The following is a 25,142-nucleotide window of genomic DNA, read 5'->3' as shown; positions in this document are numbered from 1 at the left end:
ATTTTGAGAAACAGAAATCTCATTTGTCAATAACACACTTTATATTGCAAAAAATGTGTGATGTGATGGGATATAAAAACAACAACAACAAAAACAATTCTGTTTGTTTAGGTGTGTGTGTGTGTATGTGATTAATACCGGATGAGATGGGAGAAAAAGAAAAGAAAATCCGTTTGAAAAATATAGGGGTTAAGAGAACATTGATAAACATTACAAATGAAAAAAAAAAAAATTTGGGAAGAGGAATGGGCATATAGGATACATATATTTTGTTTGGTCGAAACCATTCTTACCAACAACAACAACAATCACTATCATCATCATTTCAGTCATTTTTATTAATCAAATAACATGCATGCATGCATGTGCATGTTTAAACATCGTCTGTTCGAGTAACTAAATACATTACATTACAACATCTTTTTCAATTCAATAAAAAAAAAAAAAAATTTCTGTTCCATTCCATCATCATCAATTGGTGGATTATTAAATGCCGTCATATTTTATTGACATGCGCATATTTATTTATTTTTTTTTGTTCTTTTTAATAATGATATATGTACACCAGTACCAACATCACAAACCACTACCCCTTTAAATGGAATTTATCACGTGTAGCCATTATATTTTATGCTACTACCGTTGTTTGTTTATATATTATGTACGTAAGTAGCATAAATTTTGTGGGCGAAGCATTTACAAAAATTCTCACTTTCTCATTGTACATTTTATTTCTCACCCTCAAATGAGGAGGAAAAATTTTCTATGTGCATGCACCTTGGCCTAACACACACACACACACATGATTATTATTGTTATTTTGTTTATTTGGTCGAGACCAAACAAACAAAATTTAGATCACAACCAAAAAAAAAAGAATGAAAATAAGACAAAACTTATTTTATGGTTTTTTTTCCCATTATTATTGCTACTACCATAAAGTGAAAGTAATTTTCTTTCCATCCTCCTCATCATCTTCATCTTGTTCTTCTTCCTTTTCAATTGTGTGTTCTTTATACTATTATTAAAAAAAAAATTCTGATCGGAACGTCTCATTCACTTATATTCATTTATTCGTTGTCGTCGTTGTCGTTCCACTTGTGCATTTAATAATAACTATACACAAACAAAACAAAACACACGATTTTGTTGTTGTTGTTGGTGGTGGTGGTGGTGGAGAAAGTTTTTACTTTTTTAAAAACATGGGAGGAGGATGAGGAATAAAAGTGAAAAAAAAATGATTTGAATGAAAGATAGCGAAAACTCTCTGTTTATTATGAATGTGAATGTGTGAGTATGTCTCATCATTGTAATTCTCGCCTGTTCTCACATTCACAAACACACACACACACACACACACATAGAAAGTTAGAGAACGACAGATAAGATTTTTTTTTTTTTTTTTTTTTTTTTTGGTGCCATTGCACTGAACAACACACAAAGACTCTATGACAGACACTGAGATTCAATATATTGAATCGTCTGGAAATGGAATGACTATGGTTTGATCATTGGATCTGTTGTGTGTTTGGCTGATTGATTCAATTGTTTGTCTCTGTTGTGTGTGAGTGTGTGTGTGTGTGTGGTTTGTGTATTTGTGGATGGCTGATTATCATCATCATCGACTTTATTGTTTTTTTTTCTGTATTTGGTGTCAACAAAAACAACGATATTTACAATCTTTTTACACGCACACACACTTACATTTGACACACAAACAAAAAAAAAACATTCAACAACAACGATAACAACAAAAAGTGAAATGAAATCTTTTTCTACCATTTTATTCATCATTGTTAAGCAATAATCAGTGATCAGATTTTTCTGCGTCGATTTCGATTCAACCAGGATCATCAACAACAAACAAAAAAGCAATAATTAAATCACAACAATAACATTGAATCATCGTTTTGTGTTTTGTTGTTGTCAATCACAAGATTTTTTTCAAGTTTAATGAAAAATTCCAGAATCCTTGTCATCATTTGATCTCATTCGAACTGAATATTTTTATGTTGATTGATGTGGTAGTGGGCGTTTTTCTTCTTCTTCTTTTACATCATCCAATTCGGTTTTGATCTATGTGTGTGTGTATTGCAATTTGCCATGTCTGATGTAATTGTAGATGCGGTGACAATTTTGTTGTGATTTTCATTTTTTTGGCAGCGGTTAAGATTAACTTTGAAAGAAATTCCAATGTATCATTGGAATTATTGGCACAATTTTTTTGGATCAATTTTTTACATTGATTGAAATTCATCATCATCATCAGCAACATCAACAACATCAACATTAACATCAAAAATATTCGATTAATTGAATTATTAATATACATCATAAAATACAGTATTTTAGATAACAATCTTCACATTATCATTGAATAAATGATTGACTGATTGATTGATTGATGTAATTCAATTGCATAGTTTTATAGCAATACAGTGCTAACTCGGCTATCGATGGTAATCCGTTCCAAGACTACCATCGTTATTAGAAATCATCGTTAATAAGAATTGACGACAGACAATTATAAGAATTCATCCAAACAAACTAAATATGGTCAGTGAAAATTTGTTGGAATTTGAACTTCAAATCCAAACATGATTGTGTCAATGCAATTTGAAAATCTTTTTTGTCTTCAATTCAATTTAGCATAGGTAATGATCATTAATTGGAAAAATTTCAACCATCATTGAACGAAACAATATCGTTAATCGATGTACTACTGTAATAATTTATATAAATTATCTACGTCTCTTTCGTAATCGTCAATGTCTGTTCCTCTGTTTTGTTTGGTTATAATAAAACTACAACAACAACAACAACAACAACAACGTCGAATTTCGATTTTTGTTTTCTTTTTAGTCCGAAATTAATATTAAATGCGTAGCAATAATAAATGATTGAGATCCGAAAACACACAAAATAAAAGAAAACGAAATTCTTCACTTTGAAATTCTACGAAAGAAAAAAAAATCTGATTGATCATCACATGAATTTGTTGTTGCACATGGACTCAAAGTCAACCAAAAAAGAAATCAGTTGAATCTTTCTCATTTGCGTTTCGTTTTAATTGAAAAAAATTCTTCCATTGAAAAAATTGTCTTCGATAAAAATTCATATACGTCTTATGTGTGCTTCATTTTCCAATGTTTGTGTCGAATGCCTTTAATCAATCGTGAGAATGATGATGATAATTAATTGAATCAATTGGCCATCGATTATATTGAAGAATTATTGATGATGATGATTCAAATCATTTTCATTTTCATTGCGAAGCTATGAAAACAGGATTGATGCAATAATAATGTCGTCTTCATCATCATCATCGAATGATGATCCATCATCATCATCATCATCCTCGAAACGTTTATGTATGGAAGATGATAATAATAATAATGTCATTGTTGCTGTTGATCAATCCGATGCTAATAATGATAATAAATCAATTTGTTCCAATGGTGGTAGAAATTATTCTATAAAAACTTACGTCACTAATAATAATGATGATGATGATGATGAAAAAAATTTCGAATCCAAACGTAAGATTGGATCATCATCATCATCAACAACAATAAATAGAAATGATGATCAACCACCAACTACTAGCATTTCATCATCGACAACATATTCAAATCGAGATTGCTCAAAACAATCAAATCAATTTCGTAAATTACGTACATCACCATCATCATCGATTTCGAATTATCGAATACATTCAAAAGTAGCTCACGGAAGATGCCTTTATTTTCCTGGTGCCTATTCATCACATGGACAATTATCAAATCAATCACATCAATATCAAACCCGGCGACAATGTGCACAGATTTATTGTTGTCGATGTCAACATCAATTTCAAGCACCTATACCACCACCATCACCTTCGCAATCACATCCAACATCATCATTATCATCATCTATTCAACAACCGAATAAAGAATGGACAATCAGACTACGGAATCAGAATTCAAATGGTCATCATTCGATTATAGGTAGATCTTCAAGAATACAATCAGATAAATCTACCATTCCAACATCATCAACAACCACTTCGACAGCATCAACATCGACCGGAACAGATCTAATAAATCCAAATTCATTAGTTGGTCAAAAATCCACATATGAGCCAGAATCATTATTAGAAATATCTGCACGTTTTGTTGCTGAATACATACCATATGAATATATTGAACAACAATATAGCTGTATACCTGAACCTGTACAGAAACGAATAATATTCTGGTCATTTCCACGTGATGAACGTTATATCCGCCTTTATTCATCGATATCATCAATATTTAAACAGGATTTTAATCTAGCAAATTATACGAATGGTACAAATTCTGCTACTGCTGCTGCTGCTGCTGTAGGTACATCATCCTCATCATCATCATCAAATTTGATAGGTAATCAAACAACAACAACAACAACAGCAACAACATCAACAGCTAGCCATCATGATCATGAATGGGAATCTAGATCAACATTTAATAAAGGATTACATTTACTTTGTTCTGGAACTGTTCGTCAAGTTATGCAAATTGGTAAGCAATTTTTTTCTGTAAAAAAAAATTATCTATCACACACACACACACACACACACATTAGTAAAGCATTTAATTTTAGTCCAGTTTATGAAAATTATTGCATGGAGTTAAATACATCATCTCTCAACTTAAAGTTGAGCCATTGTTCATTAGAGCGCAGCGAACAATAACAACAACAACAACAACGGCTGTTGCTGCTGCTGCTGCTGCAAATAATTTCCATTCAAAAATTATGTTTGTTTGAATGGAATTTTTTTTTTTGCTTTTTGAAATTGTGGTACTAAACACTAACTATACGATGTATGGATCGAAAGATCGATCGATCAATCGGCCGACCGAACGACCGACCGACCAGCCAACCAAAACGACCTGCAAACCAAGTGAAAAAAAAGGCAAAGTACGAGAAAATCACCTGAAGCGTTCTCTCTTTTTTTTTAATAATAATCATTATATTACACTAAGTTGTTTGCGTGAACGTGCAATTTTTTTTTCGCGAATGGCCTAGGTCACCGACATTTTCAAAAAAAAAAAAAAAAAACAGAAACAGAAAAAGAAAACTAGGTAGACATTGGCCGTCAATCAATTTTGACTACCATTCCCCACTAATATCTATGGTAAGGGTAGTTGTTTTTTTTTTGTTCCATGAAATATTTACACAGTGTTTTTTTTTGGTGGAATTTGTTTGCTGAAAATATTATTATTTGGAACACTGGTCACTATGCAGTATTGTAATTTATCATAACAAAATGGTCGGAAAAATGTTGATCCAAAAAGGTCGGTGACACATACACTCGTATTCATTCAGGTGTTCGACGGTTGGTCAGTTGAAATTTGATAGAATTTTTTTTTTTTGAATGAATGAATGAAAGAATAGAATTAATGTATCTATACCTGGAGAACTTGACCAATTGAAGCTTGAATGATGGCCATAAAAAAACTCTAACTTGTTATTTATTGAAAGTTTTTGAATTTCGATTTTTTTTTGCCCAATCTCTAATCATGAACACAATATGCCTTGTCATTTTTTTTCATTTCATTTCATTCAATTTTTATTTTTTTTTTTGTGTTTGATTATTATTGATCACAAGTGGTTATAGATAGACGTTTGATGTGATTGTAACGACAAAATGTTAGTCATGCGGTGGTGGTGGTGGGTAGTGGGTAGTGGGCTTAGTGTTCGTGTGTTTTTAGATGAAATATCGATCATCTTTTCTTTCAGTTTAATGATTATTATGATGATGATGATGCTTTGAACAGCAAACAAAAGGCAACATTTCTTTAAGGATTGTAAAAAAAATGGAAATTCTTCAAAATTCAAGCTGTTCCATTGTGCATGGTTTATATTTGATTATTCGATCATCAAGATGGTAAAAATAGTAGTAACTAAAACAAGATGAATAGACAAATTCATTGTCTCAATTTTATAATCGGCACTTGAAAGATTTTCATTTTCTACTAGATTGTTCGATATTTACCATTAGATTGAAAAGATTTTTTTTTGTTTGCTTTTTTTGTGTTTTGCTTTGTCAGAATTATTATCTTGAATATAAATAAAAAAAAGAATGTTTTAGAATGGTTATTTTTGTTTAACTGAATTTTTTTTTTGTTCATTAAAAAAACAACAGGATTTAATCTAACCGGAATAGTAATTGATCTTCAATTTAATAAACAATCACATCCATCGATACAATCATCTGGTTCGTTTTATCCAACAATTTCATCATATCCATCATCATCATCATCGTCGTCGTCGTCGTCGACAGCATTGGCCATTCAATCGTCAGAGGCGAATTTGATGAAACTATTTCAAGGTGATCGGAATGGAACCTATCATTCATCATATAATAATCATAATATATCGGATTCAAGCTCGTCATATCGAAAAACAAATCTCAATGGATGTTTAGTATCAATTACATTTGATAGGTAGTATTTTTTTTTTTTTTTTTTTTTGAATCAAATAATCATTTTATCACTAATTTTTTTTATTTCTTCTTATTCTTCCACCAACATATTTACAGATGTAAGATTACATCGGCAACTTGTACATGTACACCACGTGTTGTTCATTTATTCTGGTGCGAACATGTAGTCGCATTGGCATTGTATAGAATACATAAACCATATTCATTTGATCTCCGCATTCCAATTTCAGGTATGTCATGAGAATATATTCATTGATTACCAATTATTAATAAACATGATTATTGATAGAAACTTTACTTGATATGGATCGGCAGCAATTACAAAAATTGGTGCAATATTTAATAGCCGAACATCATGTGCAAATATTACCAACGGTGCAAAGACTTACAGACGAATTAAGTCAGAAACATGCACCAATTAATTTAATTCATGGTGCACCTGATCCTACAGCCGGTGCTTGTGTTTACGGGCCACATGATTGGTATCTGAATGAGGAAAGAACAGCCGCACAGATTAGAGATCTGGTCAAATATGTTAGCATATCGGAATCGAATAAAATTATTCTACTTTTCTATAAGGTAAAAATAAAAAATGATTCAATCATATATAGCCGTATTGATTTTGTTTTTCATTGAAAAAAATTAGGTCATTGAAATGCTCAAGATTAAAGATTCCAATGGATCACGATTCTTGCGTATCATAACCGAACAATTTCTTTATTCCTATTCACATTATCTTAAACCAGAAGATGCATTTGAACAAATGTATTTTGATCCATTCATTTTCCTATGGGATCATCTGACAAATCTTTGGACATTTATTGTGGCTGATCCATCGTTATCGCCATTAAAACGTGTAGAATGGCGTGAAATGTTTCGCCATTGGTCACATATTTCAAATTGTCCCCGTGAGGATACATATTTTAATCTGAATGTACAAACAACCCATGATACATCACATCGTTGTTCATCTTCATCAGAAAATGAGCCCATGGCTCATTGTAGTAAACATGATAGAAGATTGATTGTCAATGCTTCTCGCAATGGTCACAATGTTCCATTCAGAAAACGTCGAATTTTAGAACGAGCATTGGATGCTTCTTACATTACTTGGGATGATGCACATTTACAATTGATTCTTCGTCAAGATGGGCCAATTGATGGAAAATCTTGTCTATATTATTATTCAGATGATTTCGATAAAGATGGCTTCCCTATTTGGTCAGGTATGAATTTAATTATTCCTATTTGCCCATTTCTGAAACTTTTATAATTATTATCTAATTCTAATTAGAACATTTGCCTACGGCTTGCGTACGAGTTGCCTCATTACGTGTGAATGGTCGTTTACAAGAAGCTCTTCGTCTTTCAATGGCCATCGTTCGTTTGTTTCGTCATCGACAACATATTCAAGAACAGGAAAATATAGGTCTTATCCATGTTGTTCCATCTTCCGATTCATGGATCGGTAATCCATTAGATCCGATTGAAATTTTATTCGATACATTAGCCGAAGCTTCTGTTACAAGTGATTCAAGATCATATGATGCTCATTATGCTTTGATTGGTTATGATAAAAAAATCGATATGGGTATATTTAGCCGAAATGTTCTGGTCGATATGTTTGTCATGTATAATGAAGTTAATGGTTTGGTCGATAAAGATGGTAATATGGCATCCAATGTTAATGATAATAACGATATCAACAATGAAAAACTCAAATTCAATCATGTAAAAGTTCCCGGTTCATCACAATATTGGGATACATATCTAAATGCAGCCGTATACATTGCATTGGTTGGTCTATCACAGCTTCGTCGATCACCAGATCTTGAAAGTCAACGTGATCGTAGTTATCGCCAAGAAGAACGATTGATACGAAAATTGTTGGATATAAAATTGGATTCAATACTAATATCTACCATACAAAAACAGGCACGTTATCTAATTGAATATGGTATACTCAGTGATATGGTGACTGGTGAACATAGACAACTGTTTGTACCATCTGATGTTGTTCAAATACCCGGTCTTGTACGCTATATGTTTGGAGCGCTTCTTCCAACATTTCCCGATTTATCTTATGATATTGGTCTTCGATCACTCAGGTATGTTGTAGAAATTTTCAATCTACAAATTTCAATCTTAATACTTTTTTTTGTGTCTAGATTTTTTGCATTCAAAGATGAACATCAATCATCAACAGAAGCAGATCAATTGCCAGTACGATCAAATTTTTTTGACATGTATTTGGATGTACAATCACTTTTGGCACGAACAATGTTATTTGCTGCTCGTAATGATTATGCACAATTACTTCTTATATTTGAAACTATCAAAACTTATGTCATTGATCCACATTATTTAAACAAATTGGCTCAAGATATATTCAATTTTAGTTCGAATGGTAATCGTCAAGAATATCTTCTACGTATTGCATATCAATTTGGACTTCATTTGGCCAAAATAACATTGAATGATCAAACAAATGATAGTTGTCGTAAGAATACCATACATTGGCTAGTGACTTGTGCCACCGAGATTGGTTATGATAAAATTGTTTATCTAATGAGAAATTGGAAAGAATATTTTAGTCCATCCGAAGCGGTTCGTCATGTAGCATCGGCAGTATTGGCACAGAATTTCAATTCACGTCTTTGTGTTCGTGATCATATAATGCGTTCAGAAGAATTGGCAAGTACAGCTAGAAAATTAGCTGTCGAATGTGCAATGCGCGATCCATCCAGTTGTGCATTGAATGCATTATCATTATGTGAAAAGGATCAATATGCATTCGATACGATTGCCAAAGTAGTTGAAACGGCTGCCTCATTAAATCAGATTGGATCACATAAATTGTTTACAATAGCACGATATCTCGAACATCAAGGTGCTTCCGAACGTGCTTGTAAGATTGCATTATTAGCTGCCAATCAAGTGGTTATACCATTGACAGCTGATTCACATCATTCGATTAATGATCTCCAATGGGCCTGCAGTTTGGCACAATGTCTTGGCACAGAAGAACTTAATAAACTTGTAGATATTTTGATTAAAAATGTACGTTGTGCACCGGTTTTGGCCGATATGATTCGTCGTTGTACACTACCTCATCCGGTTCTACCGAAACCTGTCATGATTGGCCAAAATAATGTCCGTACTAATAATATCAATTTAAGCTATGTTCCTGATTCATCCAATATTGTCATGGAACATTTAAGTCTTGAAGAACGAATGCGTCGGCGACAATTTAAAACATATCCATTGGATCGGCCACCATTATGTAATTTACTTTATGCAGCTGTAAAAGCCTATATTGAAGCTGTCATGCGACGATTAGAACATATCAGTCCACGGCATTATGGTGATTTTATTGAATTTTTAACACGAGCACAAGAAACAATCATATTGGCACCGGATGGTAAAAACGAATTTGCCAAACTATTGGAAAATATTAAAACACTTTATAAAGGAAAGAAAAAATTGATGTGTCTAGTCAGAGAACGATTTAATTGATTGATACAAATGAAACTTTCATTTTCATTTTTTTTCTTCATCATTTTCATCTTTAATTTGGGTATTCAAAACATTCAAACATTGCCAATATATAATAATAATAATTTTATTTATGAAAAGAAAAAACTTGAATTCATCATCATCATCATCGTCTTCTTTTTTAGGATTTATATATAATATATTATAATTTAGAATTCATTAAGATTGTCTTACATATTTATAATTCAGCTTTTTTTATATTAATAAATCAGTACATATATGATGATGGTGATGATCTTTTTCGGTTTTGGTTATCTGAGCTAAATTCATTTGTTTCTTCGGGATGATGATTTTTTCAGTTCTTCCGACTCAATTCAACAACAACAACAAGAATTAGGATTTGATATTTTTTTTGAAATTTGTATAATTTTTTTTCTATATAATGATAATGATGATATAATAATTTGAAAAATGAATAAAATGAAAAATGGCTAATAGATGGCGTCATAAAGGCCATTAAAAAAAATGTTCGATGCGGTTATTTTGTTTTTTAAATTGTTTGTTTGTGCATGATGAAAATGATGGCCATGTTTTGATGAATCGAATGAGATTATGAACGTGAGACCAAAAAAAAAAGCTATCGATATTGGCAATCTGCTTATTCATCAACATTTATGATTTTAAAATGATGATGAATGATGATGATTAATATAGCAAATAGATTTCAAGGTTTGAATGTGTTTTTTTTCATAAAATCAGCGAATGTGATATGTGTTATAACATTTATTTACCATCATCATTTATTTACCACCACTACCATCGATTATCAATAAAAGGAAAAGAAAATTTTTCCAAACTAAGTAATAATAATAATAAAATTATATGATAAACATGAACATTTTGGTTTGTTTTTTATTTCAGTGTTTGTGTGTGTTTGTGTGTTTAGTTTGGTTTATTTATACAAATCTTAATAATATAGTCACAAGACATTTGGACATTGTCGAGCATAGATTATTATTCATTTTGTGTGTTAATTCAAGAATTTTCTACAACATCAACAAACAACAATGATGATTAAAGTATCTTTTTATTGCTTAATGCTATTCATCGCAGGTATGAACGGAAATTATACAATGTACAATCGTGATTTATACTGTCGTTTAAATTCTTTATCTCTCTCATAGTGGTTTATGGACAGAATCAAACCTGCGACAAAGTTCTGGATTCAATGATAGACAGCTGTAAAGCTATTCGATCAACACTTATTTCGATGGATAGTTTGGATCCAAAAAATGCTTGTTGGTATGTATTTGATTGAAAAATTGTTGTGAAAAAGAATGATTTTTTTTTGTTTGTTTGTTTATTTACAGTAAAAATGCACGTTATGATTTATGTGTACAAGGTGTAAAAGCTTACGTAACAGTGGCAAGATCGACAAGAATTTGTCAAGAATCACATTATGAAGAAAAATTAAATTCATTAGAATCAAATGTGGCAATGCAAGCTGTGAAAAAATTATGTGAAAATTTTGATACAAAAACATGTATCACCGATACTGTTACTAGTGCATGGAGTTCAATCAGTGAAACATTGAATCCAACAAATCTATCCGAAACGATTAGTAAAAATTTTAATGAAGCAATGAATTCGATTAATAATTTTATGAAAAATTTCGGCAGTCAAACACAAAATGTTGGTAAAGATGCATCGGCTGGACTCAATGGCCTATTGCGACAACAATCGAATAATGAATATTTCATTGCAACGGATACACAGCCACAACTACCATCATCATCATCATCATCGATTAATTCATTGACAAATTCATTATCAAAATTTTTCCAACAAATAACACAACCAGTAGAAGTTGTGCCGAAACAAGATGAAAAGAAAGATGGTTAATCATTCAATGATGATGATAACGATGAAACACTGCTATTTTTACCAGAAAAACAAACAAAAAAAACACAACCATAAACAAGACAAATGGTAAATTCATTTTCATGATTGACTTTTTTTTCCAAGAAAATTTTTTTAAGAAAATATATGAAATATAAACGTAGAATTTGTTTAGTTGAATTTTAGAAAATTTTCCAATAGTTCAGCTTATCCTTATTTTTTAATTTTTTTTTCGAAACACTTGAAATTTATCAAAACGAATTTTTAAAAAAATTGAATTTGTAATTGAATAATAATGTAATGTTAAGTAATGAAAGTATAAAGAATAAAGAATCCTGTTATGGTAATAATCATAATCATAATAATGATTATATTCTGCCATATTCTGATTCACGAGAATAAAAGAAAAGAAAAAAGAAAAAGATCTTTTCGGCCGATACTTTTCATCTACTCGTTATCTCATTCATTCATTCATTCGTTCGTTCGTTCGGCACTTGAAATTGTCGTTCCATTAAGCTTATTGTATTGTACTTATAAAGTTTTTTTTTTTGAAACAAGAAAGAACTAAAAAAAAGGGGAAAAAAATTCAAGTCAACTTTTTTTTTGTTCTGAATATTGTCTTTTTTACTTTGTGCCACAATTTTGAATGAATAAAAACGACAATATATATATGGTTCTATATATATCATCAACTATTACTAATTATCATCACGCCATTGAATGGTAGGAGACATTAATATAGGTAGTAAGAAGAGAACAACAACGAAAAAAAAAATTCGATAAAAGACTGCTACATTCTAAGGTGGAAATTCTAGCGAGGCATACAGAATAAAAATTGTCATACAAATGGTTATTTTTTTTCTGGTGAAAAAAAATTGAACATTTTATATTCTGTATCGTAGAGTTTTTTTTTCATCTTGTTGGTGGATGTTGATCGTCGAGAATTTAATTGGTTTGGTAACCAAGCTACTACTACTACTACCATTTATTTAAAATGGTTTGAACAAAGAGAAAAAAAAACACTAAAAAAAAATTCGAGGTAAAATGTGTAATAAGACGACATTTTGGAACGAATTTTTTTTTTATTATTCTTTAAACAAATTGCGTGATCCAAACACACAAACACATATATAGTGAATTCTTTGTTGAAATGATCAATTGATGACAAACGATTGAAAATGATAAAGAGTTACTTAAACAACTTATACTTGACAATTAGATAAATGTTTTCCATCTTGTCTTGTTTTTCATTGTATGAAAATTTCGTTTAAAAATGTTATGCATCATCAATGGAATCATTGGAATCATTTCAGTGAAAATATGGGATATATCACAACTTTTAAAATGTTTTATCATCATCATCATCATCAATTGGTATTGTCGGTTGTGGATCGGTTTGCAATGAGAAACAAAAAAAAAGTATACCGTGTATAACCGAGTATTTTTTCCCCTGTCAAGAATTTTTTCTTTTTTTTTGTTCGTCTTTTTTTTATTCTTTATTCATTCTGTTTCATTTTATGTCATGTAAGTATCCAAGTATTTTCTTACACTTTTGAATTATTTTCAAATTGAACTATTCCGAAATTTAACTTATTTTTACTTTCTCTCTCTCCATACTCACAGACTCAAAACATGATGTTCGAGCAATGTTTTCTGTTTTGAATTTAGTTGGTGGATCGTTATTTTTTTTTCTTTCATTGTTGTTGAAATGGTTCCAGTTACCTATTACATCCGCTTCGTCGAATTGAAATTCCCTATTGGTAATAGTCGATTCTTAGTCAAGTATAATCGCTATACACACACACTTTTACTGTCACAATGATTGGATGAAAATTTTTCCACTGATATCGACAATGAAAGAAAAAAAAATGGAAAAAAAAGAAGAAGAAAAAAAATTTCTGACGAGATAAAGTGGTTAAATTAATGTAAACTTTTTTTTAAGAGAAAAAAACACACACATTTTGAAAGCATTAAGCAAGCGAGAAAAAAGAAATTTCCAATACATTGATGAAAAAAAACGGATCAGAAATGTATAAAATTTCAAAAAAATTTCGGTACAGTTATTTGTATGTATGTAATCGTCATCATCATACATTGTGGATAATGGCCATCGACTATTACAACAACAACAACAAAAAAAATGTATTGATTCATTGGCAAAAAAAAAAGTTGAAAATGATGCATGTATGCAGAAAGTTTTTTTTTTTTTTTGGTAAGATAAATTTGTATCAATCGTTGATGACAAACACACACACACATTATCACTCATAATCAATTTTAAATTAATCGCAACAAATTGTGATTCATCCATTCGTTTTGATTATCGATTGATGATGGTGATGATTGAGAAATTGGGGAGAATTTTTTGTTTTCCGTAATAAACATGGAAATCAATATCAATGTAGGGTACAATAATTTTGTACAAATTGCAATAATTTTCCAATTGATATGAAAATGTTTCCGTTCAATAGTTCAATGATGGTGATGACCATAAAAAAATTGAATATGACTAATTGAGTTAAGGTTGTTGCTGTTTGTTGACAATAATAACTTTTACTCTTACATGAACATCACGCCAAAAACAGTGGAAAGAACAAAAACAATCATTTTGCCGGTCATTGATTGAGAGAAAATGAAAAAAAAACGCCAACAATACCAATAAACATGTAACAAAGTGATTTAATTATCAAACTACATGAATGTTGAATGGTAATAATAATATAAATAAGACACATTCACAGAATAATTCATGCATACCCAAACAAAAAAATTCTTTACAGAATAAGAGAATTGAAAGAAAGAATATCATGCTATTTGGCTGGCATTCCATTTACAATCAATGAAAAATCATCTCATGTTGAATAATTTGTCATCAAAAAATTTTTTTTATTTATGCTACAAACAATTTATTGTGATGATGATGATGATCGGTGGAATTTCAAATACAAAAAAACACAATAAACAATGAGAGATGCGTCAGGTGCGAGTGCGTGTGCGTGTGTGTAAAACAAAAATTCATCTCATACTTTATTTATTTATTTATATTTATATTGTCGTTGAAACAAAAGAGTGAATGGAAAAAATGATTGATTCACACACACACACACACACACACAGAAACAAAAAAAAAGGATTCGAACAATTTTCAACACATTTTCATTTTCACTCCATTTATACCATATTGAATGTATGATACATTTAAAGTTTTTTTTTTTGTTTTTGGATTAAATATTGTTTTTCGGTTGATGATGATGGTCTGTGTTTCTATTATATTCACATCTTTTTTTGCTATTTCTTGTTGCTGAATTATCAAGGAATTGACAAATGAGCAAGTTGAACATCATGTTATAATAACATAACATTCAGTTAAGTGTGTTGTTGTTGTTGTTTTGTTTTTGTCGAAAAAATGTGTATTTGGTTCGCTTCTATGTTTGGTTTTGTTGTTTTGTTGTTGTTGTTTGAAACATTTAGACAACAACAACAACAACAACGTTATACATCAACCACCAGCACCACCACCACCGACAACAACAACAATAATAATAATAATAGTAATAACGACAACAACCAAAACGATAACGGATTGCGAAAAAAAAAGAAAAAAAAAGGATAGAGATCCATTAGTCGGCAATAAAAATAAATCAAAGTTTTCTTTCATACACACAAACACACACACACACAAAGAAGATTCTCCATTTTTTTTCTGGCACCAATTCTGTATGTTTCACAAAAGTTGTAATGTTTTTTGTTTTTGTTTTGTTTCTTGGCCATTGTTTTATTATTTTGTTTTTCAATTCAAAGATTCTTCATTCTTTGATCATTTTTAATTTAGTTTTTTTCAGTGGAAAAAACAAAAACAACAACAACAACAACGACAACAAAAATCTTATTCAAGTAGTTGCCAAAAGTTATTAGCCCAACAAGAATAATGTTTTAAAATTGAAATATCTATGGGCTAATTCTACCATTTTAAATTGATTTTTGAGAAAAAAAAACAAAGAATAAAAAAAATAGTGAATATTCTGGCCAGCAAATGATTAGTCTGTGTTTGGAAACCATTTTGGATGGAGAAAAACAAAGTAGAATTAATTACGAACCCAAATGACCAATTGGTATGAATGGCAAAAAAACACTGTGATTTTAATGCAAATCTTGAGAATGAAGAAAAAAAAACGGAATCTAAAAATCTGGAACGAAAATTTATCAACAAAATTAATTGATCAAAATGGCCATCATCATTCGACTTGAAAAACAAGAGAAGAGAAGAGAAGAAAGAAAAAATTAAAGTGATTGCCATACGTATCAATGGATCGTGACAGGCAAGAATTTTGGATTTTTTTTTCTTGTTGGATCACATGGAACACAATGGTAAAAAAAAACATTTATATGTCAATTTCAATGATGAAAAAAAAGTAAACAACAACAACAACAGCCTTCATGTCTATCCGATGATGATGATGATGAGCATTTAACTTGGAAACCATACGTGAGTTGAACAAAAAAATAAAAAAAAAATTCGACCATTACATGATGATGAGATAATCAAAGATGAACAACGAAAAAAAAAAATTTTTTTTCAATCCGAAATAATTGCTTTCGCTAAATATAATTGGTTTTTTTTTGTTTCAGTTTGAAAATCAAAATCCGAATAACTGGATTTATAGTGGCCAAAAAAAAAAACTATTACCACATTAGGTAGTAAGAACACCGATTGATTGACTACCAATAATGAATTCAAATATTCATCAATCAATTAATTTCAATTGATTGATGAATATTGTCATTTCAACAGAAAACACAAATTATTATTGGTTGACAAACGAAAAAAAAATGTGAGCATTATTATTAGCTATTATTCATTTACAGCCATTTTCAGTGTTTATTTTTAATGAATTGATAAATTTTTTTGGATACGTTTTTTTTTTGTTCTTCTTTTCATTCATTCGGTCATTACATTAAATTGTCGAGAGACATGTACGCAAAGAATTTTTAATGCATTTGGCTTTCATTTCGTGTGTTTTTTTTTCCTTATATCTGAAATGAATCTGGCTCCACCACCATTATTATTATTATTATTATACAGGAATGAAGAATCCAAATACAAACTAGAATCTAATGAAGCTAGACAGCTATAGGAAGCAACCATTTTATTCTGTGAATAGAGAGAGAGAATGTCTTTACATATAATCGACATACACACACACACACACTCTCAGTTAGTAAAAATGACTATTCGGGCCGTGTGCTATTTGGTCGGGTATTTGTTATAAAAGTACAATTCATCTAGAGAATCAGTCGTTAGTAGACTGTTCAACAGACAGGACGTCATATTCTTGATTCATTCACCACCAATACCATCATCATTCAATTGCTGAATGAAAGTAGAAAAAAAAACTTTTTCCCATTCAAGTTTATGTTTGTTTCGTTTAGTTTTTTTTTAGAAAAAAATAAACTTTATGCAGCAAAAAAAAAATTCATTCTCAATGCGTGCGTGTTTGCATTTGATGATATATATTCATACATACACAAACAAAATTACAATGTGTAATTTTATTTGTTTTTCCAATGAATAACAACAACAACAACAACAACAAAAACAACATTTACATTTGTTGAAAAAAAATCAAGTCAACATACAGTATATTTCAGTGGTGAAAAGTTTAGTTTGTGTAAAAAAAAAAATCCACCAACCAACCAACCAACCGATAGCCTGATGATGATAATGATGATGATAAGATAAATTCAACAGTTCTACTACAGAGCAATGAATATTTATTTGACAAACCAAAAAAAACAAAAAAAAAACATGGGTGTTCATTGTGAAATGATGGTGTACTTGTGTGATGGATCTGATAGTTGATTGTTATAAATGGATAATTAACCCACTTTTATTCACTAATAATGATGGTCAACATCATCTGGATCAGTAAATAATAGAATGTGTGTATTTATTGGACCACCAAATGACAACAACGACAACGACAACAAACTATTCTTTGCATTCAAACAATTATCAAATGACAAATGTTATGTCATACGGAATTTTCATCGAGAAACGAAAAAAAAAACTTTTCACTCTCTCAAGTTTATTTTCTATTGAATTCATCAAACTGTAACCAAATGGTCATCATTATTTTTTATCGATTATATATAGTAATGATGATGATCTTATTATTTATTCGTTAGTTTGTGTTCGTGTATATATATGTGTATGTGTGGGTGTTTTGAACTATATGTTTTTTTTTTGTTGTTGTACGGGTCATCGATTATCATCATCAATAATAATGCAATTTTTCTACATAAACATCATTGTTTTGAGAATCATGAAATCTTGGCTCAACATTACCGGTTTAGTTTGGTGATGATGATGATGATAGTTGAATAGAATGTGAATGCAATCCAATTGTTATTAAATGATTTATATATCAACGATTACAGATCAATCATCATGTTGATTATCAATAGAAGAAAATTACAACAGCAACAGCAACAACAGCAACCTAATCAACAAACATCAATGTTCATCAATGAAAACATTGATCCAGTCCATTATATCGACAATATGAATATGAATAATCATAGGCTAGAATCAGATGATTGGAAACAATGTCCAAATGAATTATATCAATTACCATTATGTGATATTGTTTATAGTAAACGATCATATCATCATCATCATTCATGGATTCATGATAAATTTTTTTTATTACAAATGTCATTGCTACTAATATTAATATTATTATTATCATCATTCACGAATATAACCTGTAAGTAAAGCAATAATAATAATAATAATAACAAAATTTGAAATTTTAACAAAGTTTTTTTGTTTGGTGAAATATCATTATCATTAATTTTATTATAAATGAATGAAATGAAATGAAATGAATTATTCAGAATTACAACTGGTTATATTGGTGTTGAGAGAGAGAAAAAAAAGAATGTGAATGTGAATACACAATACACACGTGAGTAAGTAAGTAAGTAAGTAAAGGCGAAAAAAAACGAGAAAGAAAGAGAGAGAGTGAAAGAGGAAATGAGAAAATTAAATAAACACCTAATTTGAATGGAAGAATTAGTATACTGAAATATACAAATGACATACACAGCAACAGCAATAGTAGTAGACAACGAAATTACTACTACTAGATCACTATTCTCTTCATGTATAGTACGATTATTAAGTGTAATGATGATGATGATGATCATGAAAATTTGGAATAGAATCCGTATGTATAATAATAAATGAATAATTAAACAAATAGCAGCAACATGGATCATCATCATTTCTATATTAAAGTGAAAGTACATTCTTTGTAGAATACCTTGTTTGAAAATCATTTCTTTTTTTTGATATGAAATAAGATCAAGAATAATAACCAAAACGATTTTCGATTTCCATTTTCCCCCTCCCACCCGACACACACACAACACATCATCAATATTTAATGTGTTATTTAGATTTGTTTGTCCGTGTCGGTTATAATTCATTCATTTTTTTTCTGTACATTTCTTTCAGAAACACATAACATGGGTGTTTGTTTCATTGATAATTCGATTTAGTATGTGAATCTTCGCGTATAATGTGTATGCATGTGTGTAGGGTATTTTTTTTCATGAGAATCGTTTTGTTGTCGTAGTTGTGATGGTTTATGGTTCGTAATTGAATATAAAATCAATCTAATCACAGAACATTTTTTTTTACAGTGAAAAAAAAAATTTTTGAAAGATTCAAAATACATACACACACAAGCTAGCACGATTTGATTTTGAAACGAATAAAAAAAAATATATGACAGATAACATTTACAGTGGAAAAATATTATTACATTGGACATTTGAGTCACATCCGTATGAAAAAAAAATCTCGAATCATTAGTAAACACACACACAAAGTATTAATTTCCGTTTTTTTTTTGCCCGACAATCTATGAATCTAAATACATACACATATGAATTCAATTGAAAAAAAAGCAGTGAGTAGAGCAGTATAACCGAATGTAAACCATCAAGGCTTAAAAGAAACTGAAAATGAAAATAATAATCGTTTGAAATATGATGATGATGATGATTAATAATTCTGTTGAATTGAAAAATTCTTTTCCGGATCTGCATAAAAAAAAATAATTGTGATGATGAACAAACTATAAATGCAAATTTACCGCTAAAATTCCTGTTGATGACACTCATTGTTGACACACACACACACACCCATACACACACATGGATTGTTTGTTTGATGCTGTGGAATTAATTATTATGTAAACATCAGTTAACATGGTGTATTTGCCATAGAGAGAGAGATACACATTTTTTTCCTAGAAAGAAAAAAAATAGATTGATTAGAAAACTAATTATTATTCGTTGAAAAAATAGAATTAAAAATATGTTTACTTTGAATATTTGGAATGTCAATTACAACTACAATGATATTTTTGATCAAAAAGAAACTTTGACATTCAACAATGATGATGATGACGATCAATGATCATTGGAATCGATCACGACAATAAAAACAAAATAATAATGATTATTATCGATTCAAATCGATTCTGTTGTTGTTGTCGTAATTCGACTGGGATAATGGCCACCATCTAACCTGGTCATAAAACCACAAACCAAACAATAAAATGTAAAAGATTCGCAATCATAAAACATTACCAATTTTTTCATGACCAATGATTTTCGTTAAAAGAAATTGTCACCCAATGATGTTTGATGAGAGAAAAAAAAACCCGTAACCAAAACCAAAACCAAAAAAAAATTCGGTCAATCCATTTTCAAACCACTGAAATGGAATATGAATCCACAGCCATCCAGTGAAACCAGGAAGGGCAATTAATTAAATCTCGAATAGCATTAGTGATTTACAACAACAACCAGCGGAAAAAAAACTCGAAACAAGATATATATTCTTTCGATTCTGTTTGATTCTGTTTTTTTGTTGTTGTTGGTTGATTTGTTTTTTTTCAGTTTACAAAGAAATGGATAGAAAAAATTAATTAATTATAAAGAATTTTAATACCAACTAGACCATGAAATGATATGACAATGTTTGTGAATTTACACACAGACACAGAGAGAGAGAGAGAGAGAGAGAGAGAGAGAGAGAGAGAAACATTCAAAAGCCAGAATAAAAAAAAACAAAGATAAACCAGAAAAAAACTACAGGCAGGAAAAAAATGAAGAATTTTTTTTCTGTATTTCTGCCTCCAGAATCGAATACGAATATGAAAACAAACGACAAAAACATGTCCACGAATTTTTATTTTTACCCATTTATATAGATTGGTTTCTTTTGTTTGTTTGTTTGTTTGTCCCAAAAGAGCGACATATTTGAAAACAAAAAACAAATCAAGTCTTTAGAATGAACGAAGTAATTTCGAATTCAATTTTTTTTTGTTTTTGCCATCAATTCATGATTTACTTGTGACCACCACCACCACCACCACCACCACCAGTAATAATCATAAATAAATACACAATCAATGAAATGAACCGATGATATTAATTTCTAATTGACAATTCCAAACACACAGACTAACTACAAAAACAGACAACGAAAAAAAAAACAATAACTTTCAGAGAAATAATTTATTTCCAATTCATTTTCTGTGGTTTCATTTTTTTTCGTGGCCATATAAAATATTAATTCAAACATTTCAAACTGTCACCCAATAATAATATGAGCACTGGAGAAAATTTTTTTTTAGGGGCCGAATGATTGTCATTTGATGATCTTGATATTCGTTCAAATCAAATTCATTGCATACGAATGTTGTTTATAATAAATAAATGCCGATTATGAAAGAAGAAAAAATATAAATCTCGAATGAAGAAAAAAGGGGCAGTGGCAAAGTTTTGTTCGTGTGGACCATTTGTATTACCAATTCAAATTTTGTCGATAAAATAAGAAAAAAATTTGAAAACTTCTGGCTGATTGATTGAAAGAAAAACCACAATGGTGGAAGATTTTTTTTTTTGCCTTATTCACCGATTAGATCCATGAATGAATTGTGGACGGAAAAAAAATTTGTAGAAATCCAAGGTTTTTTTTGGGGATTAACCAATCAATCAGTCATTATAGATCAAAGGCAAATTCATTAAAGAAATGAATAAAAATGAATGTTTCAACGTGAAATAACAAAGATATGAATTGAAAAAACGGCAACATAATGCATTTGAATTTATTTTTTGTGTGTGTGTTTTCAAACCAAACACCAAAAAAAAAAACATCCTTAGAATCAACATTATTTCAGGCTGACATAAACACACACACGCACACAGAGAAAGAAATGGTCGGCAAAATGCATTTAGTGTACACATTCAACGACAGAATTTTTTTTTATAAATTATGAATTGAAATCAAAAAAAAAACAGAAAAACAAAACAACAAAATTTGAAAAGTAAAACGTTCAAAAGCCGAATGAAAGTTTTTTCATGCATCAAAAAGCAATATTTTCATTTGATTTCAAATGACGATGATGGTGATGCATATGTATGTTTGTGGCAAATCAATGATTTGTTTCGTTGAAACTTTTTTTTTTTTGCTTCGACTATGGCTTTTTGAAAAATCTAAAAAAATTAATTTAACATTAACCAATGTCAACAAACGTTAAATTCAACATTAAGGAATATTCAAAAAAAAATTCTGAAAGAAAAAGAAAATTCATTTGTGTGCATGCGCGTGTGGTTAATCAAGCCGGAAACGGTACAATAACAACAACAGCAACACATCTTTCTTATATTTTTTTTTGTTCTGTCATTTAAAAACGATGAAATTGATAAAAATGTTATCAAAAGAAAAAAAACATTGTCCGTGTATATGGATGATCCCCTGCCATCATCATTATCATTATTAGGATTTTCTTTTGTAACAAAACAAAACAATACCATAGGGCTAGTATAGAAGCCATTTTCATCATCATCATCATCATCAAACAAATGTGATGTCTCATTTGGTATGGATGGTAACAAAAAAAAAAAAATGAATTCCTTCTAGGTCTTTTAATTCTGGTTGCATGTAACGGCAGCCATCATCATCATCATCATCATCATCATTTTAAGATAATGAATATATGAAAATTTACAACATTTATGAATTTTTTTTTTTTTTTAGTTAGTAGAAAAGCAACAGAATATGGAAAGTAGTTTTTCCCGTTTTTTACCGTTTTTTTCATTTTTATTTACCAACAACAACAACAAAAAATAACAATAACAAATGAATAAGAAAAAAAACCTTATGATAACAAAAAAAAAAACACAGGACACCAGTAGAGAGTGAGATGGAGAATGAAGAAAAATATAAATAATAATCATAACAGCAGCAGCAGTCTACTATTTCTACTATTACTAGCACAGAATTTGATTCTGATTCGGCCTTTTGTGTATGGTAAGAATTTTTTTTTCTTTCTTTTCAATTTCATTTCATTCAAACGGCCAAAAAAAATTTTTGGATAATAGAAATAACCCTGAAGTGAAAAAAAAGGAAAATATAACCTTTAAATGTAGAAAATAGGACGACGAGAGAGAGAGAGAGAGAGAAAAAATGTAATATTTTCTTCGGCCATCTTAGTATACATTCATTCATTCATTCATTCATGCATATATGCATCAGAATCATTCCATATACACAAGAGAATGTGATGATATGTAGAATGGTTAGTAAAAAAAAAAGAAAAAGAAAAACCGACATATACATTGATAAGAGAATATTCTTTTGTCAAATTTTTTAATGTTTTTATTTTTTTTGGTCAAACACCCTAATACTATGAGCTTTCTCTCTGTGTGTGTGTGTGTGTGTGTGTATTTTATAATCACATTGTCATCAGCATCATCATCAGTATCATAAACCTTCCCAAACAATGTACATATAACATTTATTTTTATTTTCTTTATAATATAAAATGTAATATAATGTGGTTAAAACCGCACACACAAACACACGCCCATAAGCGAAAATCCGTTCTTTTTTTTCTGGTTATATTGTTTGTTTGAACTTTCTTTTTTCATTCATTTTCTGCTTTGTTGTTGTTGTTGTTGTTTATTATTATTGTTACAACCGAAAAAAATTTTCATTGATAGATAGTGTTGGTGTTGGAAGAAATTTTTTTTTTTATATATTAAGACCAAGCGAGAATTGAATTGTTCCATTAATCCTTTTTCTTTTCATTGTTATTACTTACATAGGATGATGATTCTTTAATGAATTTTTTTTTTGTTTCGATGACCGCATTTGACCACCAAACGATATTGATTAATTGGAAATTAATCAAGAAAAAAAATTATATCAATCGTTGATCAATTAATTGATGATGATAATGCAAATGATTTTTTTTTTCGTCTAATAAAAAGATTTCCAATATGGAATAGAACCACAATATTATCATTTTATAACTGAAAGTAGCCATAGTGCTCAAAGATTCATTATGGAATCAGTCGCCTCATATTCAAAATATGATTATGAAATATGGAAAAAAAAGTGAAATAGAGAGAGAGAGAAAAAAATAAGAATATTAGAAAAAACCAATCATCTCTATACAGAATTTATAATTTTTCTTTATTCCATAATAATAATATATAAAAAAGGGGCTAATAGCTTCATCATCATCATCATCATCATACATGTATAATGGGAATATAAATTTATTCTGGATATTCTCTCTCTCTCTCTTTTTCTACTTGTAATAAGCATTTTCATATAATTTGCATAATTGTCATTATGTTCTAATTCATATATGAAATGTGTTTGTATGTATGCATAGTATATCATATATCGTTACACCGGTTGTTGTTGTTGTTGTGTATTGGTGTGCGATACACCATCACGGACGGATGGATGGTTGATATAGTCAATCCTATCATATTCATACGACATTATGATCGATAGTCAAATTGGGACAGATTCAAGAAAGAGAAAAAAAAAGTAATAAGAAAAAAACTAGTAATATACAATCAGTTCATTTTTTTGATGAAGTAAAAAATGATGATGATCCAAAACAGAAAAAAAGATAATCAAACCTAATCAATCGATCCATCAATCAATCAATCAGTCGATTGAAAATACATTCTTAGAGGCAAAACATCAATTTTTCTAGAATCTTTAAACTATGAATAACGAAGAATAAAATGAAAATGCTTCTGGTGTGTGTGTGTGTGTGCAACCAATGAAACAAATGAAAAAAATTTTTTAGACTTCCAAAAAGAAAAAAAAAATGAAGAGCGAAAAATGAATACATTCCAATCCAACTACTGTATTAAATAACTGGAAAAAAAAACA

At 29.8% G+C, this 25,142-nt stretch overlaps 3 protein-coding genes across 6 annotated transcripts in view; all 3 read left to right on the top strand.

The window, feature by feature from the left end:
• The first annotated feature begins 1,015 nt into the window (after nucleotides 1-1,015).
• LOC124495573 (zinc finger SWIM domain-containing protein 4) lies at nucleotides 1,016-10,244 on the top strand. Of its 4 annotated transcripts, none has more exons than XM_075733412.1 (8): nucleotides 1,016-1,290; nucleotides 3,607-4,541; nucleotides 6,170-6,470; nucleotides 6,566-6,699; nucleotides 6,759-7,048; nucleotides 7,116-7,695; nucleotides 7,764-8,577; nucleotides 8,638-10,244. In XM_075733412.1, the coding sequence occupies exons 1-8, from the start codon at nucleotides 1,247-1,249 to the stop codon at nucleotides 9,983-9,985; spliced, it is 4,446 nt and encodes a 1,481-aa protein (XP_075589527.1). In that variant the 5' UTR covers nucleotides 1,016-1,246; the 3' UTR covers nucleotides 9,986-10,244. The 4 variants fall into 4 exon arrangements, with proteins under 4 accessions (XP_075589527.1, XP_075589526.1, XP_075589525.1 ...); XM_075733411.1 differs by lacking the exon at nucleotides 1,016-1,290 and adding an exon at nucleotides 1,412-2,068 and having other exon boundaries at nucleotides 3,580-4,541; XM_075733410.1 differs by lacking the exon at nucleotides 1,016-1,290 and adding an exon at nucleotides 1,412-2,556 and having other exon boundaries at nucleotides 2,655-4,541.
• A 583-nt stretch (nucleotides 10,245-10,827) lies between these two features.
• Nucleotides 10,828-12,219, top strand: LOC124495425 (uncharacterized). The gene is made up of 3 exons (XM_047058802.2): nucleotides 10,828-11,077; nucleotides 11,149-11,266; nucleotides 11,335-12,219. Exons 1-3 carry the CDS (start codon nucleotides 11,032-11,034, stop codon nucleotides 11,864-11,866), a joined length of 696 nt encoding a protein of 231 aa, XP_046914758.2. The 5' UTR covers nucleotides 10,828-11,031; the 3' UTR covers nucleotides 11,867-12,219.
• Nucleotides 12,220-17,163: 4,944 nt separating this feature from the next.
• LOC124495658 (uncharacterized) overlaps nucleotides 17,164-25,142 on the top strand; it is a 29,665-nt gene continuing 21,686 nt past the window's right edge. The window contains exon 1 of the mRNA XM_075733408.1: nucleotides 17,164-18,630. Within this exon, the coding sequence (XP_075589523.1) occupies nucleotides 18,312-18,630 (319 nt within the window). The 5' untranslated portion in view covers nucleotides 17,164-18,311. The remainder of the gene's footprint in view (nucleotides 18,631-25,142) is intronic.

Source organism: Dermatophagoides farinae, chromosome 8 (genome assembly GCF_024713945.1).
Source record: "Dermatophagoides farinae isolate YC_2012a chromosome 8, ASM2471394v1, whole genome shotgun sequence".
In the NCBI taxonomy this organism is placed as follows: Eukaryota; Metazoa; Arthropoda; class Arachnida; order Sarcoptiformes; family Pyroglyphidae; genus Dermatophagoides; species Dermatophagoides farinae.
This window is presented reverse-complemented; position numbering and strand designations above follow the sequence as displayed.

Coding starts and splice junctions, on each gene's coding strand:
- LOC124495573 (XM_075733410.1), top strand. CDS start 3,305: ATGTCGTCTTCATCATCATCATCGAATGATGATCCATCATCATCATCA. Junction 4,542..6,169: donor TCGTCAAGTTATGCAAATTG/GTAAGCAATTTT, acceptor AAAAAACAACAG/GATTTAATCTAACCGGAATA. Junction 7,049..7,115: donor TTATTCTACTTTTCTATAAG/GTAAAAATAAAA, acceptor GAAAAAAATTAG/GTCATTGAAATGCTCAAGAT.
- LOC124495425 (XM_047058802.2), top strand. CDS start 11,032: ATGATGATTAAAGTATCTTTTTATTGCTTAATGCTATTCATCGCAG. Junction 11,078..11,148: donor CTTAATGCTATTCATCGCAG/GTATGAACGGAA, acceptor TCTCTCTCATAG/TGGTTTATGGACAGAATCAA. Junction 11,267..11,334: donor GATCCAAAAAATGCTTGTTG/GTATGTATTTGA, acceptor GTTTATTTACAG/TAAAAATGCACGTTATGATT.